Source organism: Coptis chinensis, chromosome 4, assembly GCF_015680905.1.
Source record: "Coptis chinensis isolate HL-2020 chromosome 4, ASM1568090v1, whole genome shotgun sequence".
NCBI lineage: Eukaryota > Viridiplantae > Streptophyta > Magnoliopsida > Ranunculales > Ranunculaceae > Coptis > Coptis chinensis.
Window position 1 is genome coordinate 63,273,478 of NC_141459.1, and position 19,254 is coordinate 63,292,731.

At 36.0% G+C, this 19,254-nt stretch overlaps 3 protein-coding genes across 3 annotated transcripts; 1 reads left to right on the forward strand and 2 right to left on the reverse strand.

Annotated features, from left to right (window-relative positions):
- Positions 1–2,821: 2,821 nt before the first annotated feature.
- LOC147504332 (uncharacterized) lies at positions 2,822–3,394 on the reverse strand. The gene has a single exon (XM_086605156.1). It carries the CDS (start codon positions 3,392–3,394, stop codon positions 2,822–2,824), a length of 573 nt encoding a protein of 190 aa, XP_086461282.1.
- A 1,526-nt stretch (positions 3,395–4,920) lies between these two features.
- On the reverse strand, positions 4,921–5,784 carry LOC147504333 (T-complex protein 1 subunit theta-like). Its single transcript, XM_086604055.1, has 2 exons — positions 5,293–5,784; positions 4,921–5,214 (listed from the first exon to the last, which is right to left on the reverse strand). Exons 1-2 carry the CDS (start codon positions 5,551–5,553, stop codon positions 5,044–5,046), a joined length of 432 nt encoding a protein of 143 aa, XP_086460181.1. The 5' UTR covers positions 5,554–5,784; the 3' UTR covers positions 4,921–5,043.
- Positions 5,785–14,934: 9,150 nt separating this feature from the next.
- LOC147504334 (O-fucosyltransferase 19-like) lies at positions 14,935–16,819 on the forward strand. Its single transcript, XM_086605157.1, has 5 exons — positions 14,935–14,953; positions 15,143–15,227; positions 15,379–15,750; positions 15,840–16,316; positions 16,771–16,819. The coding sequence occupies exons 3-5, from the start codon at positions 15,539–15,541 to the stop codon at positions 16,817–16,819; spliced, it is 738 nt and encodes a 245-aa protein (XP_086461283.1). The 5' UTR covers positions 14,935–14,953; positions 15,143–15,227; positions 15,379–15,538.
- Positions 16,820–19,254: the final 2,435 nt, after the last annotated feature.

Sequence of the window (19,254 nt, forward strand, 5' to 3'; positions counted from 1 at the left end):
ACGATATATCAAGAAACAAACATTTTGAATTTTAGAAGATTGACTTACATATTGTGCGACATCTTGCCATCTACGAATTTACTTTCTACTCTAATAAATTTGTGCCATGACAGTTGCCTTATATCTGCTTCGTTTTATAAGGTTCAAACTCGATGGAGTTTTTTAACATTTTGCCTCTGGAACTTCATTTGTAACTTTTCGTTTGAATTGTAGATAATTGAAAATATGCAGATATTCAAAGGAGACTCTTCTATCAACTTTGATATTTTAGACTTTGTTGAGTGAAATTTATCCAGAAGGAAGACCGTTAGCAAAGTCAACCTACATGCTCGAGCCATGTAGAATTTCCATAAGTCATGTTAATTTCTTTTAAAGCTTGTAAGGCATTATTGAGAATTTTAGATGAACTTCCAAGAGAAGTACTTCCATTAAGGTCATTTGTTAATGTAATTCTATACCTTCACCACATTTTTGGAGCCAACTTGGTTATTAAACTTAGTTATATACTACCACGTGTCATGCTCATATTGGTGGTGAAGAATGTTTGATTTGTTGCCCTATAGCTGACACCCTTAGTTTTGTTGGTTGATATGTGAGTGAATTGTAAGATGATGGATGATAGATGTCGTTGACCAAAACTATGTGAGATCAAAACAAGCCTAATTATCCCTCAATGAGTAAAAGATGAGTAGGATATCGTTCTACTTTTAAGTTGTATTGTGAATAAGGACATGACTGGGAAGGGGGTTTGAGGGATTAAAAACAATGGTTATACAGATTTGAGGATTACTAATGCTAAGCTAATTAAACTAAACTAAACTAATGATTTATTCTGTGAGAGGAAATTCAAGAGATTTGAATCCACTAATACCTTTGATTCACGACTTTCTGCTTTATGGGTGGTCTCACAAGTAGACTACAGTTGGGCAATCAAACGAGTGTTGATGTCTTCTTAGACGAAACCTCGTTAACACTTATTTCTTCTTAAAATTGTTCCTATGTTTATGCTATTAACATCTTATTTCCTTTTATGTAAGCTCGGGCAGCCATTCAATGTATTATTGAGAACAACATCAAGGAGTACTTCCTAATTAGGTAGTCATTCAATGAATCACCACTTAAGGCAAACACAAAGAATACTTCCCCTAGGCAGCCACTCCCTGAGCTACCCCTTCTAGGGTAACACAAAGAATACTTCCCTAACTCTAAAGACTATACTACTAGAAGTAATGTAAAGAACACTAACATGATATTAATATTGCAAAACATAAACCCTACTTTATACTTCCATCCATTGGTGTGGGGAATAGAACTAATAACTAAAAACATAAAGAACTAACCTAATTTATGATCACCATGAACCAGAAGAATCATCGAACCCTAAGCACCCGCTTCATCTCCAAGTAAGCTCTAAAACATGTCCTAGTCCTATCTTTTCATAGCTTCAAAACCTTGGGCCTTCTTCATAATTATCCATGAGTTCCCATGTGATCTTTAATTATCCAAATTGCTCATTTTTGCCCCTTTAACTCTTATATTTGGCAAAACTCTCTTTTCCACCAGGAAAGTCATAAAACATAACTTATAGGTACTATTAGTCCAATAAGATGGCTAAGCAAGAGGTATAAATGAGGGTTAAAATACACTTTTTGAGCACTAATCATAACCCCTAACTAGCATTTTGCTAGTCTCTTAGCGAATAAGATAAAAAGAAAAAAAAAAGTGATCGAAATCACATCTTAATAAAAAATAAAATCCTAACTCACTTTCGTAGGCATCGCAATTGCATTTACCTTATGTAACAAGGCTTTAAACCTTTAAGTTCCTAAAAAAGGATGAGTTATAGTCTCATGAGGGTTTTCAGGTGATATACCTACAAAATCAATCAATAGCATGTTCAAGAATGATAGTAATTTTCAGAGAGAGAAATTCCTTACCAACTTAGTGCTTAATCCAATGTACAGGTCTCCATTGCTAACTTCATTACTGCAAAGACTCATAGAATATGCTGGGAGATAGTAGGAATTGACGAAACTCTCGATCAAGGCTTATGTGTGTACTTAGTCAATCTCCTATACTATCCTATCCAGGAAACAAAATCCCTAATTTACCTTTAGATAGATAATCTTGACTTTCAATCCTCACCGGTCATACTCTTAGAAAAGAATCTCTCGAAAGATGATCTACTATTTTACCTCATGTATGTGGTTAAAATAATAAGGAATACGAACATCCCACATACTACCTTGAAAAATGGACTTTTGGATGAGAGTAGTTCTCATGGAAGGAATGTCAATCACATATGAGGTGTCGGGTCCTTCACTTTAGCATCCGTTCACCTATTCTAAACTTCATAGCATACTGTACTGATAAGTCATAGGTCGTAACTTGGCTTGGGATTGGTTTATGAAGGAAAGGTAAAAAGGATTCAAAGGGTTTTTGAAGAACACTAAGGGTTTTGTTTTTTTCTTGGAAGATGTCTTCGATTTCTATATTGCAAAGCAAATTCTTCCTTTGTATTGGCTTTTCCATCAGTTCTGCTCAACTTTTTTTTTTTTTTTTTTACTTTCTCAATGGTATATCCTTGATTAGTACTGGATATGTTCATTTTCCACTAGCTTCTTTCTTTTAGAATAAAATGATGGTCTTCATTGTATCTCTCTGGTATTTCCTTGTAATCTTCCTTATGGGCTTTTTCTTCCTCCTTGTGCCCTTCGCATTCTCAGAAACATATAGGTATGGCTGATAAAGGTTTTTGGATTATACTCCTTTTTTTTTTTTTTTAAGCTAGGGTTTGGCAGGCCCTCACCTGTTGTATTACTTAAGAAATTCTTACATAAACACTCCCTTGTCCATCCTCTTCAACATTGTTATTGAGGGTCTCATCAAGGGGTGGTATAAAGGAAGCAAACTTTACATAAAAGGCCTGACTAATAGAAGCTAAAAAGTCTGCTTCCCAATTAGTTTCTCTGACTGCATGTCGAAAGGAAATGAATTCAAAAAGAAGGCACAAAAGTTGGATAGCCATGACTATGTCTAGGCAGTACCAAGGAGGTTTTTCCTTCTTATTAATCACGTTAACTGCTCTTAATGAGTCTAAGTCAACTTTTACTTTCAACAGCCCCTCATTTAGACATCTTTTTAACCCGACTTCAATTGCCAAAAGTTCTTGGAAAAGCACCGATAGCATTCCTCCATTTCGTATGTATGTTGCAATAACTCGACCAAATCTGTCTCTAATCATTCCCCCATGCCCTGTACCACGACTGCTCAAGCTACCATCAACATTAAGTTTAACTCGATTCTCTAAGGGAAGGTCCCATGAACATCTGTTAAGGCCTTTGGGTTGGAAATGCATGTTAAACCCAAGTCTGTCATTCACGTCTCTTGACATAGGCGCGTCTTTTAGAGTAGGCTTCAGAACAACAAGATATTTTTTATGGTCCCTTACCAGTTTCTTAAAGAGGACTGAAGTTGTCTTGGAAGAACCTTGAAACCTCCGGCCATTTCTCTCTTTCCATATCGCATCTACTGCAGCACATATCTAGACTTTATAGACTTCCCCAATTTCATGTCCTTTACAAAGCCTGAAAATAGAGGACCATTCTCGATTAGCAGATCTCAAATCCGTCACGATGCCAAGAAGTTGTTTGATTTTGGAAAAGGCTTATTTAGAGTTGGGTAAAAGGGTTTAAAAGGTAAAAAAGTTTGATGTATGGCTCAAAAGGGTTTAACATGACGGTCCTACTAGGTGGGATAATGGCAGAATGGGTTCACTACTTTGACTTATCAGTATGATACTTCATTCTGAATAGACTACAAGACCTAATGGCCATCTCCCCATTTGATGTCACTTCATGATTAACCAAATTAAATAATAATGAGACCATATTACAACGAAATAAAAAACTAAAAGAAGTTGAGTCACGAAGACTAGGATTTTACATACGTAAGAACTCTCCAAAGAATGGGTTTAAAGCTAAAGTCTCACGGATTAAATCTAAAATATTCTACTTCCAGTTTACTAGGGGGTTAATTATCTCTTCTAGCAGAAGTACACAAAACTGACCAAGTACTATGGTGGTGCCTTAGTAAAGAGTTCTATCAACAAGAGCTATGTCTGGGCATAATAAATAGTATAAGCGGTAATGAAATCAACAATATCAACTATTCCACTACACCATAACAGGCTATTTGCAACGGCAAAAAACCGTTGGTAATAATTTTCGCAACACTTTTTAAGAGTTGCAAATATGGCGTGGGTAAAGCTTTGGGAATTTTTGCAACGGTTAATAAGCGTTGCAAACAGAAATTCCCAACGATTATTAACCGTTGCAAACAAAACTTTCCAACACTTTTTATAACTATTTCGTACACAAATTAAAAACCTTTGCAACGATTTTTTATTTCACAAACATTTTTTAAGCGTCAGTAATTTGTTAAAAATATTCCAACAGTTCTTAACCATTGCAAAGTTGTTAGTTAATTTTTTTTAAAAATAATTTAAAAGTCGTTTATAATGGTTATAAACTGTTGCTGATGGGTTGCTGATAAAAAATAATAATTTCTCATATTTTGTAGCGAGACCAGCTAAACCTACAATACCTGAAACATCAAAGGTACCACCTCCAAGGTCGAATACTTGGGCATACATTCCTATCCCTCTACTAAAGCATTCTAAGCACAAATTATACTAAAATTATAATACAAAACATATATGAAACTTGTTATACCTGAGCTGAAATCTCTTCAGCAGCATTTGCATAAAACAAATAGATTAAAAAAATAGAAGCAAAATCATTATCACCATTGTACCTCAATAATCATATCATGGCTTAATTAATGTCATGACTTAAACATTTCAGATGAACCAATTATAGGTTCAACATCCAGCACCAAAACTGTTTTATCCTATATATGCAAGCTTAATCAAAGCCAAAATTACAACTTTACAAGTCTGCAAAGTAAACTTCCGAATTGGAACAAAACCTTAAAAACAGTAATTAATTATAATAATAACAATTATGATACCAGTACTAATGGTCAACAAATAATGACCATACTTACATTAGTAATTAGAGGGCACAAAATATCTTCTTGGCCATATTGTTTACTAGCAACAGCAGCTTTCATGCAGATAACAACTTCATCCTTGTTCCTTACATCCATAATCTCTGAACCTTCCTCTACCAACTCATCTAAAAGTTCAATTGCCTGAAAAAATAAATATACAAAAAAGTCTCAATTCATACACTTTATCAAGATGAGTTCTTTCCAAGTATAAATACAAACCTTAGCAATAGCTTTAGTGTATCCACTAATAATTTCACTTGGGTGCAATCTCGACCAGATAAGCTCCTCAGCATTTTGTAAAAGTTCCCCAGAAAATGATATCGTTAGATTAGCTCCATCACCAATTTCCTCCTGCTGTGCCTTTCCAGCTAACACCAATATCTTTGTTGTAGGATGTTGGACCTCGAGTTCATTCACTATTGTACCAGCATCATTTGTAATAAATAACTTATCCGAATGATTAATTACCATCTTGTTCATGCCTGAAGAACCCAGCTCGCTATAAAGAGAAAGTTCAAATGGTTTACCTCAATGAATGCCACTCTGATTAGAAACTCAACATTGTCTTTCATATCTCCAATCCTTGAAAATATAGTCTCCATTACTTTTGGAATAATCCCACCATTACGCCTCTCCCGTATAATTGGTTCCCATAGTGTAAGTCTTTCCAGAACCAATCTAATCCAAACACCCAAACATAACAACATTTTAATATCATACAAATTAATATCAACATTTTAATATCAACCAAAAAAAGAAACAACATCAGTACATAGCACTTTCCACAGTACTATTGTAGCCCATTAGACTTGTGACAAATTTTAGACGATTAATACCGAACAGATATGATTAAAATATTGATTTTCAGAAGTTAGATTAACTTACACATTTAAATCGGGCGGATCTTTTCTTAAAAGTGGCTCATAACAAACTGGGCATGCAAACAAATTGAATCCTAGAGAACTGCTCTCCTGAATGCTAGAATTCTGAAATGCAAATACAAAAACCATCCATTCATTATACCACTGGCCAAGACAAAGAATATTGGAACAGGTAAGAAGAGGGAAAAAATGAGTTCTTACATTCTTTAAAGTTAATTAAAGAAACACAATGAATAAGGCTGCAGTTATTGCTAAGACTATAAGTTGCATTTCCTTAATGTTAAGGTCAGCTAGTCTAAACAAAGACTATTTACACAGTCAATGTCCTTGTCTCCAAGTGCTTTCAAGAGGCCATGTAAAACACTTCATGCCCATCTAGAAAACCAACCAGCCCACTCATCTCAATGTCACAAAGGTGCTAATTGCATAACCTAAAATAATTTGTTCTGATTATTCAAGGAGAGGGAATGACGGTATACAAGTGTGGGTCTTTAACATTAGTAAAGGTCTAATAGAGCTGATTGGTAATCCAAGAAACTTGGCCACTTAGACTTCTGATGACGGGTACCTTGCTATGTCCATTACTTTGATCCTAGGAAGAAACACAACAACACAGATTGCCTCCGCTTTGAATATAAACTATACCCCAGCGGGATTTACTATCTTCGTTGCACCTGACAAGGATGGACTCCAATTCACAAGTGCAAGAAGTAGAAATCAATGACGAGTAGATTAAGCCCAACTGAATCAGAAAATCCTCAAATCTATATGTACAACATTCTTTTTCTCTTACCTCAATGGTTGTGGAGTTGGGTTTCGCCAATTCTATTCCCGTCTATATTCTCTTTGGGCAGAACTGAACACCCTGTTATGGTGTCTATATCCTGTTATGGTGTAGTGTTAGTTTTTAAAACTTATATTCAACTCTTAATCCTTCTTGGAACTTCTCTGGATAGTTAACTGATAAACGTAAAAATAATAGTTTTACCTACGAAATAAAGCGATTAAACTTACAAACGCAAGTAAAACTAAAAACTATCTTACGTGTCTATATTATCAAAGATTCTACTCTCAATCCTATGAGATATAGTAGAGTAGAGTGATTCGTTCCACTCCTAGTGCTCTAGCATGAAATTGTTTTCTAATCTAATTAGTCGGTCTTAAGTCTATGAGAGTTTTACGAGGGGGAATTATACTACGATGTAATATGAAAAGCAATATGTTGAATGTCACTACGAAATATATGGAAATACTAATGTTCTTGAATCTAGATAAAAAACAATTAGAGGAATTGAATCCACCTCGAATCCAACTTAATCATCTAGAATAGACTGTTGTAATCCAATTCTTACGTTCTTACGGTAAGAATTGCTCGTTCTAATCCCTAATTAACATGGCATTTCTACCAATTATAACTAGCATGTGAGGTCGTCCACCCATTCTCATGGCGAAACACGACCTTCTAGAATGGAATAGACTATACAACGCTTCTACACTATATAACTAAGTGTTCATCAAGGCTTCATCAACCCCTCTAATGGAGGTTTTAGCCTTGATTCATCAAACCATCATTTCCCATTGAAATTGAATACAACATATTACAAAGATTCTAACTTTATGAAATTTAACTAAACAATAATCGAAATCTAATTAATAACTAAGAATTGAATGATAACAAGAATTAAAATTAGATCTAATAAATTGTAAATGACAAAAATCGAAATTGACAAGAATAACTATTTTATTTATCTAATCAATAAAGAACAATGATTTAAAGTTTTAATCTAAAACAGGGAATGAAATTCTAAAACTGAGATCTAAAACTAATTAATGGAGGCTACTAATCTAATTTCTAATCTAGGTCTAACTATCTACCATTAACAAAGAGTCAAGCTCTTGTTTTTATACTTTCAGATCCAAAAATCGTGCATGGGCTTGGAGCCATGTTTTGGGCCAGATTCTCTGGCCCAAAACCCAATTCTTTCAGTCCAAAAAGGCCTCTTCAGCTGTAGTTGACTTCGACAGACTTTTTGTCCACTTCTGCTTCTCTGATTGGGCCAAGGATTAGACCATTAGAAAGCTCTTTCCGAGCCGGTCGTTTTGACATAAAGTAGGCCCAATTCCGAGGTCTGAATCCAAAGATATGGTATTTGGAAGTTCTGTTGACTCTGTGCACTATTTCTGCCCACGTGGACTTTGACTTTTCATCTTTTTGACCGGGCTTTACAGAGGCTTTGTCTTCTTGGAAATTGGCCTTTAATCACAGAACTCCTTAGCAACCGACCTTTCCTCCTTTATCTCGCTAAAGTGGCACATTTCTGCACATAATGGACTCTGAAGCCTGAAATGCATAAAAACACGTAATCAGTATTAACTCTTACTTATTATTCACATAATTGGTCTAAAAGTACGATTGTTAAGGGGTTAAAACTACAGTTTTGGGCTCTTATCAAACCACCCCCAAACAGTATTTTGCTTGTCCTCAAGCAAATATGAGAAATTAGAATAAGTGACCAAAAATAGAGTTCTAACTACTCTCGTTTCACTGAGTGCGATTGCATTGACCATATTCAACAAGGCCTTAAACCACTAAGAATTCCCTAGTGAACGAGTTATAGCCTCGTGAGAGTTTTCCAGTGAAGGTACTCACAAACTTCATCTATACTTCAACGACTAAGAAATAAAACTATTGTTTCCTCATTCATGTCTCAAATATCTATACATCTCACTAGCAATTGAATAAGAATAACCAAGTCAAAAACCTAAACTAATATATGCATAATAATCAATCATCTATGATACAAATATATATACTATGAGTAATACTATGAAATGCCTAGCAGGTTCGTTTTCAAAACTTCGAACAAATGTCCTTAAGTAGGTCCTCACATAAATGTCAAGACAAAAACCACTCTGATTTTTCCTCTCAAGTTTCGCTACTCCAGTGTGCAGTGGGCACACTTTACCTTACAATCTCAATGACAAACAAGGAAGCCGGAGTCGATCAAACACATCTGCCACTTACTATCACACTAACCTATTCCTAATTGAGCTAGAGGTCTTTATTAGGTGTTGCGGGGATTAGGAGATGGTTTAAGAAGGAAAGAAATAGATATTCAAAAGGACAAGTCTGAGATAATAGAGTCTTCATATTATGTAACTTAGAGAAAACCTTGTTATTTTCTTTTGCTTCTATACTTTGTTTCCATCCTTAGCCATATTTTTCTTTTTCTTTTCTTTGGCTTTTGACTCCCTTTTATTCTATTTTTGGAGTTTTTATTTATTTCTATATATATATTTTTTTTCTTTTCCTTGGTTGGAAACTTCTTTTCTTTTTCTAAGCAACTAACTAATTTTTGTTTACACGTGTTTTCTCTTCTTCTTTCTTCACTCATTCTATTCTCAGACTTATTCTAGATTGGGTAAGTTGAATTTTTTATTTTGTTTTGTTTTTGTAATAGGGTAAAGGAATTGTGGTTTATGGAAGGCTAAAGAAAGGCTCAAAGGGTGACTAGTGGAAAATAATTCATAGGTTTGAATTTCTGGCTATATCGATCCAAAGAGGGCCTAAATTCTCGCTTAGTATGGCATAGTGATCAAGCAAGTGGACGTGTGATTTCTCTATCCGGATTTTACTTCTCCCTTGTGTCATTTCTCAAATGTTTCGCTCATATAAGGCTTTAGGCTATATTCTCACAGGATTTGTAGAATAAGTACTCTAGCCTAGATTTCATAAACTTCTTCGGGCTAACAATCATAGATACTCATGTAATATATTTATAGATAGATGCAAAGATTATTACCTACATATTAACCTAAGTTTCTAACAATTATTCTCGATGCAAAAGCTACGAGACTTCTAGATTGTTAAGAGCATAGAGAAAGAAAACAATACCAATATTCCTAAGTGTATAGCATAAACTTATTTATTTATATTTTTGAAAATTTTAACTTAAAAACAATATACATATTATACATATCTATATCCTAAGAGATGCCTTAATTACACGTGTTTCTATGCCCCCAAAACAAGAAGCATGCTTTGTCCTCAAAGCATTTAAATAAAGAGGGTAGAAAAATACCATGGAAACGCGTGAAATTCTGGAACATCTGCAAAACAAGGTTAGAAGATATTAATATAGGAAATAAAAAAAATGACGCAACTCTATAAGAGTTCCACCCATTATGGGGTTAACAGAATTAAATTGCTCGGGACATAAGCAGACACTAACTAAAACTAAAAACTTACCTCCACTCCAGCGCTTACTCGTCATCCTCCTCTTCTATAAAGAAGTGAGGTTCCTTAGCAGCCTTCCATGCCATTATAATTTGCCAAGCTTGCCGCCATTTATCATCTACGGATGCTAACCTGTTAAGCGCCACTTGGTCGGATGGGGTGTAAGGTGCAACCTGATGAGGTTGTATCCTCCACCCTTGCCAAGTCATTGCACGGAAAGATCGGATAATACAATTGGTGGGTCTCACAATTTCGACCCCAACCCAATCCGTGAAACGTGCACAAAAAATAGGGAAGAAACATAGCATAATACGGCAAACTAAAACAGGCATAAGAAGATACTTATGCCTCATGCTATGGGCTCGTGCCAAACTAGACATCAAGGTTCTGGGAAGGTCATGGCACATACGTCCCGTGGCTAAAGCAAGGAAGACGCTGCAAGTGGCATCATTCACAGAAGAAAAACGCCATTCCCTAAAAAATGTTTAGCATGATCCAAAACATAACAGTTCCTATGTTCATGGACAAAGCTACCAAGAAATGCGACGCTTATATTCGCCTTTGGTCCTCGATACGGAAAATGCCTGCCCCATAAGCCTCATGCAAAAAGTCATAAGTGTAGACATGCATATTATCTACCCAATAGCATCATGGGTCTTGTATTTCAGCGGGCATGGCAAGTCCAAAAACAAATGCTAGCAAGAACCATAAGTGGTTCCCAGCCTACGTGTGTGATCACCTCGCGAAACCAAGCACCATAAGTAGTGCTTTGAAACAAATCTTCAAAAGACTGTTCCGGTATTATTGTAGGAAATGTCATCTCAAAAATACGCTCTAGAACAGCTGCAAATCACCCGGGAACAACCCACAGAAAACTGGAATTTTCCGTGTTCACAGAAGGCGGGGCTGGTGCGCTTCCACTTGCGCTGGTCAGCCTCGAGGTTTTTGAGTTACAGTGTTTGAAGTTTGAAGTCGCGCACCTTTTGAAAAGCTCTGTTGATTTTGGAATTCCAGAGTTTGAGCGAGTCGCCACCTTACCTTTTGCTGAAAAGCGCTCCTCTTAAAAGTGCCCGAGGTGCTTGATTTGTGAAAATGGTGAAGAACAACGGAAACGGGGAGTGAAAGGTGAGAGATGGAAGTTAGGTGTAGTGTGGGTTGTGAGTGTAGAATGAATGAAGTTTTTATAGGTTTTTGAATTGTTAAAACGAATCGGTAGGTTGCCAAAAAGCTTTAAGGCAATTTCCGGAAACAATAAAATTTCCGAACCCGAAAACGGAAACAACTCATATTCTTGATTCTATAACAACCCTAATATCTTTTATACTGGATTTAGAATAGTAACTTCTAAACTCTCTTAGATTTCATCCTACCACCACTTCTAATCATAGGTATGTCAATTACGACAATATTCTCAACCTTCACTCCAAAACAAACTCTAAAATGGAGGATCTTCTACAAATCATGATAGAATAAATAATACCACCCCCAAACAATTCGGGAAGGTGGGATTAACAATAAAATCCATGCACAATTTGAAAAGAACAACATTACATTAAAATTGAAATTCAAACAATATTTAACTACCAAATTCAAAGTTAACTACTTAAATTTAACAACGTAACATCCTATCTACTAAAAATAATAAAAACAACATCAAAACAACAAACAAGAAGAAATCTAGCTACTCTTCAAGGGAGGGTTGGGGGTAAGAATAGGAATTTGAGTGATCAAGAATGGAAAAACCAAACACCCCACCCACCCCCCAAATTTTTTTGAAAACAAGTTTGTAAAAATTTGTTTTAAAACGGGTCTTTTAAAGTCGATTCCCGAGACTTAATGTGGGGTCATTTTACGCCGATTCCCTAGATGCACACCCCCAAACAAGCATGAAACTGGGGTGGCACAAAGTGGATGATAATGGGTCAACTATAAACAAATAGTCGGAAGAGTTGGGGGTCTAGCCATAAAACAAGATACTAAATGCACCCCAAAACGAGAATAATGTTGTATAATTGGAAGCAAACATGTAAGCTTAAGGAATGAAAACTTATGCATCCTATCAAAGAACACATGCAAACCATCATGTTGTAATTGTTTTAAATAGTTGGAATGACCAAAAAGATGAATTAGCTTATACTTTAGGTGAGAAGGGAATGAAGTATGGATCCCGATGTCTTTCATAAAGCTCGATAAGGAAAAATAAGACAAACTAGGTTTCTCACTACACACTCGGTCGAGAGCTTGTCTCTCAATTACGGAATGGTGTACTCATGGGATTGTGTGCTAAGCAAACACTCTTCATTGTGAGGGTTGAAAAAATTATAGATGGTCTCTGAGGCAATTGGCTCAAGGGCAAAATCGAGGTTCCTTTTAAATGGTGGGTGAATGGATGGCTTAGTTGTGGTAGATGGTTGGATTATAGGAGGTGGTAACTCAGGTGGATGGTGGTTGGTTGGTGGTTCATCGGGTGGTGGATCCTCACATGTTCTTAAGAACTCTACATCTAGCTTAGCTGAATCCACAAGGTTGTGGTTCGTGGCTTTATCTTTAAGATTTTCCTCTATTTCTTTTCTTGTTATTTCCTCAGCTGCCAAATTGAATTGAGATTCACATTGCTCTAAAGATGTAACTTCCTCGTTTTCTTGCACATTAACTTGTTCATGCCTTAGATTTGAATTGTTAATCTCCATGTCTTCACCCTCTTCCTCTAAAACACTACAAGTATCATCTATGGCCTCATTCGAATGTGTCGACATCATCATCCAAAAGTTAGTGCGCTTAGCAAACTCAAAGGCCCGGACATGCTCAACAGAGGGTCCATATTACGAAATGCCAATAGTTATCAAATTCTTCCTTCGAACACCTTTATAAATATCTTCTAAAGTGTAATCATTATATTCATCGTCGCACAAAGGATCAGTTAAGTTCCTCGAGCCATCGCCAAGTTTGAGTGGTCATCCGACACTACTACAAAAAAGCACATTAGCCACGGTTGGCAAACTTGTATATACCACTGTTTACCCAATAACAGTGGCCAATAGTTACTTACCACGGTAAAGATATCTTTTCTAATTTTGGTACAAACAAATCCCACTGTTCTTCTAAAACAGTGGTATACAATGCCCCATATACCACGGTACAAGCCAATATGCCTAATTTGTTTTCTCATATTTATATACCCCACTGTTTCTACAGAAAATGGTGGCTAATGTTTTCCAAAAAAATTAATACCGTGGGTAAAGCAGTATACCAAAACCCCCCTCCCTTAATAAAAAAGAAAAAGAAGGGAAATCGTCTGCTTTTTTTCAACAGAACACTTTTCAACTAGTTACCAAAAAAACAAAGAATTCTCAACTTCTATTGGTCTCCTTTTTCAACTAGCTAGGGTTTCAAGTATTGATTTTGTTCATCTCTCCTCAATTTCGGATTACAGGTATTTGGTTTTGTCTCCCTCTCTCTCGATTTCTGCTGTAAATTTAGTGGTTTTGCTTTAAATCGTTGGTAGATGTTAATAGGGTTTTCTAAAAATGTAATTTTCTTCTCCAATTTAAGTAAAGCCCAGTATTGTAGTGATCTTTGTATGTGATCATTTTGATGACTCATATTCTACTAGAAATGGGGATGGTGTAATGACTATTCAATTTGATATACTTAATACTAGTAGTAGTACTAGTGGTTTTGTTAATTACTAAGAAGCTTGTTCCTGTCATGACTTGTGCTTCTAGTACTGGGCTTGATTTGTCTTTGCCGAGTACAGTGGATCTTTCATTTGCTAGTAATGTGGTGTTGGACCAGGTTAGAGTACAACAACAGTTGGAAATAAAGCCAGTGGTGAAGAAGAGTAGGAGAGGGCCGAGGCCAAGGAGTTCTCAGTATCGTGGGGTTACATTTTAATCGGAGAACTGGAAGATGGGAATCTCATATTTGGTTAGTCTATTGTTTATATTAATTGATTGGGTCTATTTTAGTTTTGTGATTAATTAGTTGCACAATTTTAATTTTGGCGTGTTTTTTTTGTTTAGGTAAGGAAATTGTGTAAGTTGATTGGTGATGAATTGATCTTAGGAATGGTGTTTTTTAATGATGGATTTTGGATTTTGTTTTTTTCTGCCCAGTGCTCTGATGGGTCCTCTTTAAAGCCTGCAAAGGAAATGAGTGGAACTGCACCGACAGACGACAGTAATGCCTTCTCACTATTCTTTCACTTGTTTTTACTCTTGTGTGGTTCTTCTTCTTTCTATCTCATATTGTTTTAAGTGGTTCATAATAAATTTCCTTTCTGCAGAAAGGGTTGGGTTTTTTGACTCTAGTATACTTATTTTTAGTGGGTTTTTTTTTTCTTTGGTGGGTTGTGTTTTGTTTTCAAGTCTCATTTGTATGTTATGAACTTTAATGCTCTGTGGGGTTTTGTGATATAAAGGAGAGGGACCTCATGATTCTTTGATAGGGTTGGGGTGGGTCTTTGAATCTCAGTGTCTTGGGGTTTGGGTTGTTGTTCAAAACACTCATTTCTTCATGCAAAGTGAATAAATCAACTTTTCTCTTTATTAATTCTGTATTTTGAGACACTAAAACCTTCTTACTTTGCAGCATGTTTTAGTCTTGTGGTTGTGACTTCTGATACAGAAAGCTAAAGCTTCTAATCAACTACAAAGAAGATAAAGAGGTAAAAAGGCTGATTTGTGTAATTGTGCTATCTACCATTACTCATTATAACTTCTGATAGTATGTCTGGGAACATGCGGAAAACTATAATACTTTGGTAAGTATGTGCAATATTTTCTTGTTTCTTGTGTCAATCAGTGTCAAATAGTAGGCTAGAAAAATAGTTGAAGAAAAACTCACATTTTTCTCTATGGTTGAGGGGAAGAAGTTATTGGTTCTATTTAGAAGACAACTGTAGGAACATGACACTGTTTTAATCTGAGCTCTATGTTTCTGTTTTTATCAGGTATAAGGAAGTAATTGCGTGTCTGGCAGTTTGTTTTACTGGAAGAAGTGTAGGAACATTGAACAGTTTTCTACTTGAATAAAAGGTCATATCTTCCACATTCTTTTGCCTTTATTTGTAGTCCTACACATCTACCTTGTGTTATACTGTTATGTACTGATATATCTCCTTGGGTGTTCTACCATATGTTATATCTGTCTCCTTGGGTTGAACGTTTATATGAAAAACATGTAAAGACTATGAGCTGGCTGGCTGGCGCTTTGTCATTATGTATTACGGATGAATTAATCCAATATACATAGCTTATGCATCAAACACAAGGACACGTACAGCTCTGTTTCTGCACTTGTTTCTACAGATTCATCTGGATAATTGTAGGCTCATTATTACAGAAATATGGTCCCTGTTTTAAAGCGGCACAAGGTGATAAAATTTACGCACACAGATTCTCGACTTGCTAATAATGGGATCCCAAAATCAATTCAAAGACTTCGGTGCCGTGCAAATTATGAGGCACTTGGATACACAGGCGAGATTGAAGATCTTGGACAGAAATTGGTAGAAAGACTTAGGAATGATAAAAACCCATTCATTGCTCTTCATTTGAGGTACATAACTAACAATGATATGTATAATACAATGTTATTGTTTATGCTTATATGTAAAGCACAACCTAAAAGTTTGTTTTACGTCCCAGATATGAGAAGGACATGCTAGCGTTTTCTGGATGCAGCCACAATCTTACTTCAGCTGAGGCTCAGGAGCTTCGGCATATGAGGTACAGTGTTAAGCATTGGAAGGAAAACGATATTGACAGCAAGGAGAGACGCCTACAGGGTGGGTGCCCAATAACTCCTAGAGAGACAGCACTGTTTCTTAAAGCTATGGGATATCCTTCATCAACAACTATATACATAGTTGCCGGGGAGATTTATGGTCATGACACAACAAGAGCTCTTCGTGCAGAGTACCCAAATGTCTTCTCTCACTACACCCTTGCAACAAAAGAGGAGTTGGAACCTGTTAGGCATTACCAGAACAGGCTTGCTGCATTAGACTACATTGTTGCACTTGAAAGTGATGCTTTTGTCTATACCTACGATGGAAACATGGCCAAAGCAGTGCAGGGCCACAGGAGAGTCCAAGGATTCCAAAAGACTATCAACCCTGATAGGTATGTATTCTAAATGAGTGCAAGCAACTTATTAGCCTGTGCTTTGGTGCCGTGGACACCTAGTAACTCTACGCATCTTGCATTCCTGCTCCAAGAGTTATTATCAGCTTTTTTTTCTTTTCTCATGAGGTCTTTAGTCCTGCTTTGGTCATCATAGCAGCAGTTTGCTAAATTTAGATTTAAACTGCGTCTCCGTTGGTGTTTATAGTTTATATTGAAGTCAAGAAACTCTGTTACATGGTTAATAAATATGTGGATTGCTTCCAGCATGACATTAGCATTCAAAGGAGTGTGCGGGGAGGAGGGATTCTCACAAATCTCTCTACTCATGCCACTCATTTATGAAGCGTAACTTCTACTACTCGGTGTTCTCCTTTAAACCCATATATTGTTTTTTATTCCTACCCATATATTGTTTTTTATTCCTAAAGACAACTAATTCCATGTTTTCCAGGAAATTAGCAAACTTAATTCACAAATGGCGAGCAAAGAAAAGTATATAACCACAGGACGGGAAGACGGATTTTGTGATATTGGAGAACAATTGGTGAGTACATTGTCCGCTCCCTCGACATTTATACACGTAGGCACTTTGTTAATTTGTTTGGGTATGATAAACCTCTAAGAGTTTCGAAGACATGCACCGTATTAACCCTGTCGTTTGCGTGATTATTTTGTAACCATAGAAAAAAGAGTTGGGACCATATATAAACAAATTAAATTCTTATACATACATACTGTGTGTTTGGAAAAATATATACTTATGAATATTTTCCATGTTTGTACTTAGGGCCCGTACCAACCTGGTAGTAAAGAGTGTGGGTATTACGTAATGAAGTTTATGAGAGAAATAATAGAAGCTTGTTCAGATAATTCTTTTGAAAATAAGGTATAATTAAAATACACTAGTATTCTATATTTTGTGTTACTCTTCCTTTTTAGTTATTATATACTTTTTGATTTTTGATCGTCACGGATGACAAATCTATCTCTCAAAGCTACATACACACAAGAGGAACTTGATGTTGTTCGACTTGAAATTCTTAGATTCATCCAAAGATAATGGAGTGTTTGAGCCAAGCGTCGAAGTCTTAGTTAGGTTTTGACCCATTCCAGTTAAGGTGTGGTGCTTGGTCTCACCATTTTTTTTTATATTTTAGATAGAACAAATAGATTGCTTTTTTGATTGATGCAACAAGTTAGGTCATTATTATTTTGATAGAACAAGTAAATTTGGATGTTTCTTTCATTATTGATGACTCAAAAAAGTTCAAAACTCTTTTAGCAATTCAATGTCTTCGTGTTGGATGTCTAAATTTATTTCTTTTGTTTGTGTTGCACTATGAATTGTTCATTTGAGCAATGTGTTTTTAAATCCAGTGTGGATATATATGGTGAAAATGGGCAGGTTGCAGGTTGCAGGTTGCAGGTTGAATGAATATGATTAGAATCAAATAATTAGGGGCTTTTATTTTTTAAAAAAAAACTATAAACCACGGTTTGTATCCAACCGTCGTATATATATATATTTATTTCCCACGGTTTGTATCGGTTTGTATCCAACCGGTTTATATATCATCATATTTATCCATCCACGGTTCATATCAATATTTCCCATTCATTTTATAGCGGCTTTAACCACGGTTTGTAAATTCTAATACCACTGTTTTACTAAAACCGTGGTATATAAGAGATATTTTTCCCCACGGTTTTGTTAGAAGTATTTGTCACGGTGGTTGTTACCACGGTATGAAAACAGATGGCTAAAAGGCTTTTTACCACTAAAATAACAAAGGTATATGGGCTTTTCCGAGTAGTGTGAAACTAGTCCTAAAGAGTTGTCTACAAGAATTTCCTCATCCAGAATTGTGGAACATCATGGTTAATGGGAGGGTCTTCGAAGGTAATGGTTCATGAAAGTAGGGTAGGTGTGAACTAGGTTGACCGGGTTAGTTATGGGAATAGTGTCGATCTTTGGCATGGTAGAAATGTTCGTGAGGTGAACCTAGTATCTCTAGGTTCCGGTTTATTTCTGAAGTATTATTTTGTTTTGGGCCATTATTTCATCGAATGTTGTTAGTTGAGGGAAGCTTGGTGGTGTGGGTCTGGTTGGTATGGTGTTTGATAGTCATAGTTATTGGCGTTTGAGTGACTCGGTTGATGTCGCATCTTGTGATAGGTTAGGTTAGGGGCCGAATGGTCGGGTTGATTGTTATTGGTGGAATTACATGAATAGTTTGGATGACTAGAAAAATTGTATGAGTCACTATAAAAATTTGAAAATTGAGGCTCATAATTATTATTATATCCTATAGTAGGCTCAGACTCTTGATATGATGGGAATTGAGAAGCCCAATGGTCGACTACCACAACATGAACATGGTGAAGGGTTCTCATAATAATTACAAGATTGCTCTTGATATGATGGGCATTGAGAAGCCTAATGATCGGGACTACCACAACATGAACATGGTGAAGGGTTTTCATAATAATTACATGATTGCTCTTGATATGATGGGCATTGAGAAGCCCAATGGTCGACTACCACAAAGATGAACATGGTGAAGGGTTTGCATAATTATCATATGATTGTTGGTCTACATATTGATATGCCATATTGGTTTTTCAAATATACTATAGGGCAATTAATATGCAACCACAACTCTAAGCATACATTTCTAGATAGGCGTGTGGTATTTCGTTTTAAGAAAACAAGCCTGATTATACTAGAATTAAAACTCCTCTAACAGAAGAAACAAGGAGTGAAAGAAGGAGTACCTGAATGCCTCCTTGCTTCGCTTACGAATAGCGTCTTGTATACGCGATCTCAATGTATTTAACAAGTTAGAAACACTGAATAACTTGAAGAAATAAAAATTTGCATTTACCTATGAAAATTGGGCTGTTCACACTGAATTTTCCCTTGAGGGCGCGAGTG

Bases quoted from the DNA above. Each gene is read 5' to 3' on its own strand.
- LOC147504334 (XM_086605157.1), top strand. From the start codon at position 15,539: ATGGTCCCTGTTTTAAAGCGGCACAAGGTGATAAAATTTACGCACACA. The intron at 15,751-15,839 runs GTACATAACTAA...TTTACGTCCCAG, and splicing joins TTCATTGCTCTTCATTTGAG to ATATGAGAAGGACATGCTAG. The intron at 16,317-16,770 runs GTATGTATTCTA...CATGTTTTCCAG, and splicing joins AAGACTATCAACCCTGATAG to GAAATTAGCAAACTTAATTC.
- LOC147504332 (XM_086605156.1), bottom strand. From the start codon at position 3,394: ATGTCAAGAGACGTGAATGACAGACTTGGGTTTAACATGCATTTCCAA.
- LOC147504333 (XM_086604055.1), bottom strand. From the start codon at position 5,553: ATGAACAAGATGGTAATTAATCATTCGGATAAGTTATTTATTACAAAT. The intron at 5,215-5,292 runs GTTTGTATTTAT...TTATTTTTTCAG, and splicing joins ACACTAAAGCTATTGCTAAG to GCAATTGAACTTTTAGATGA.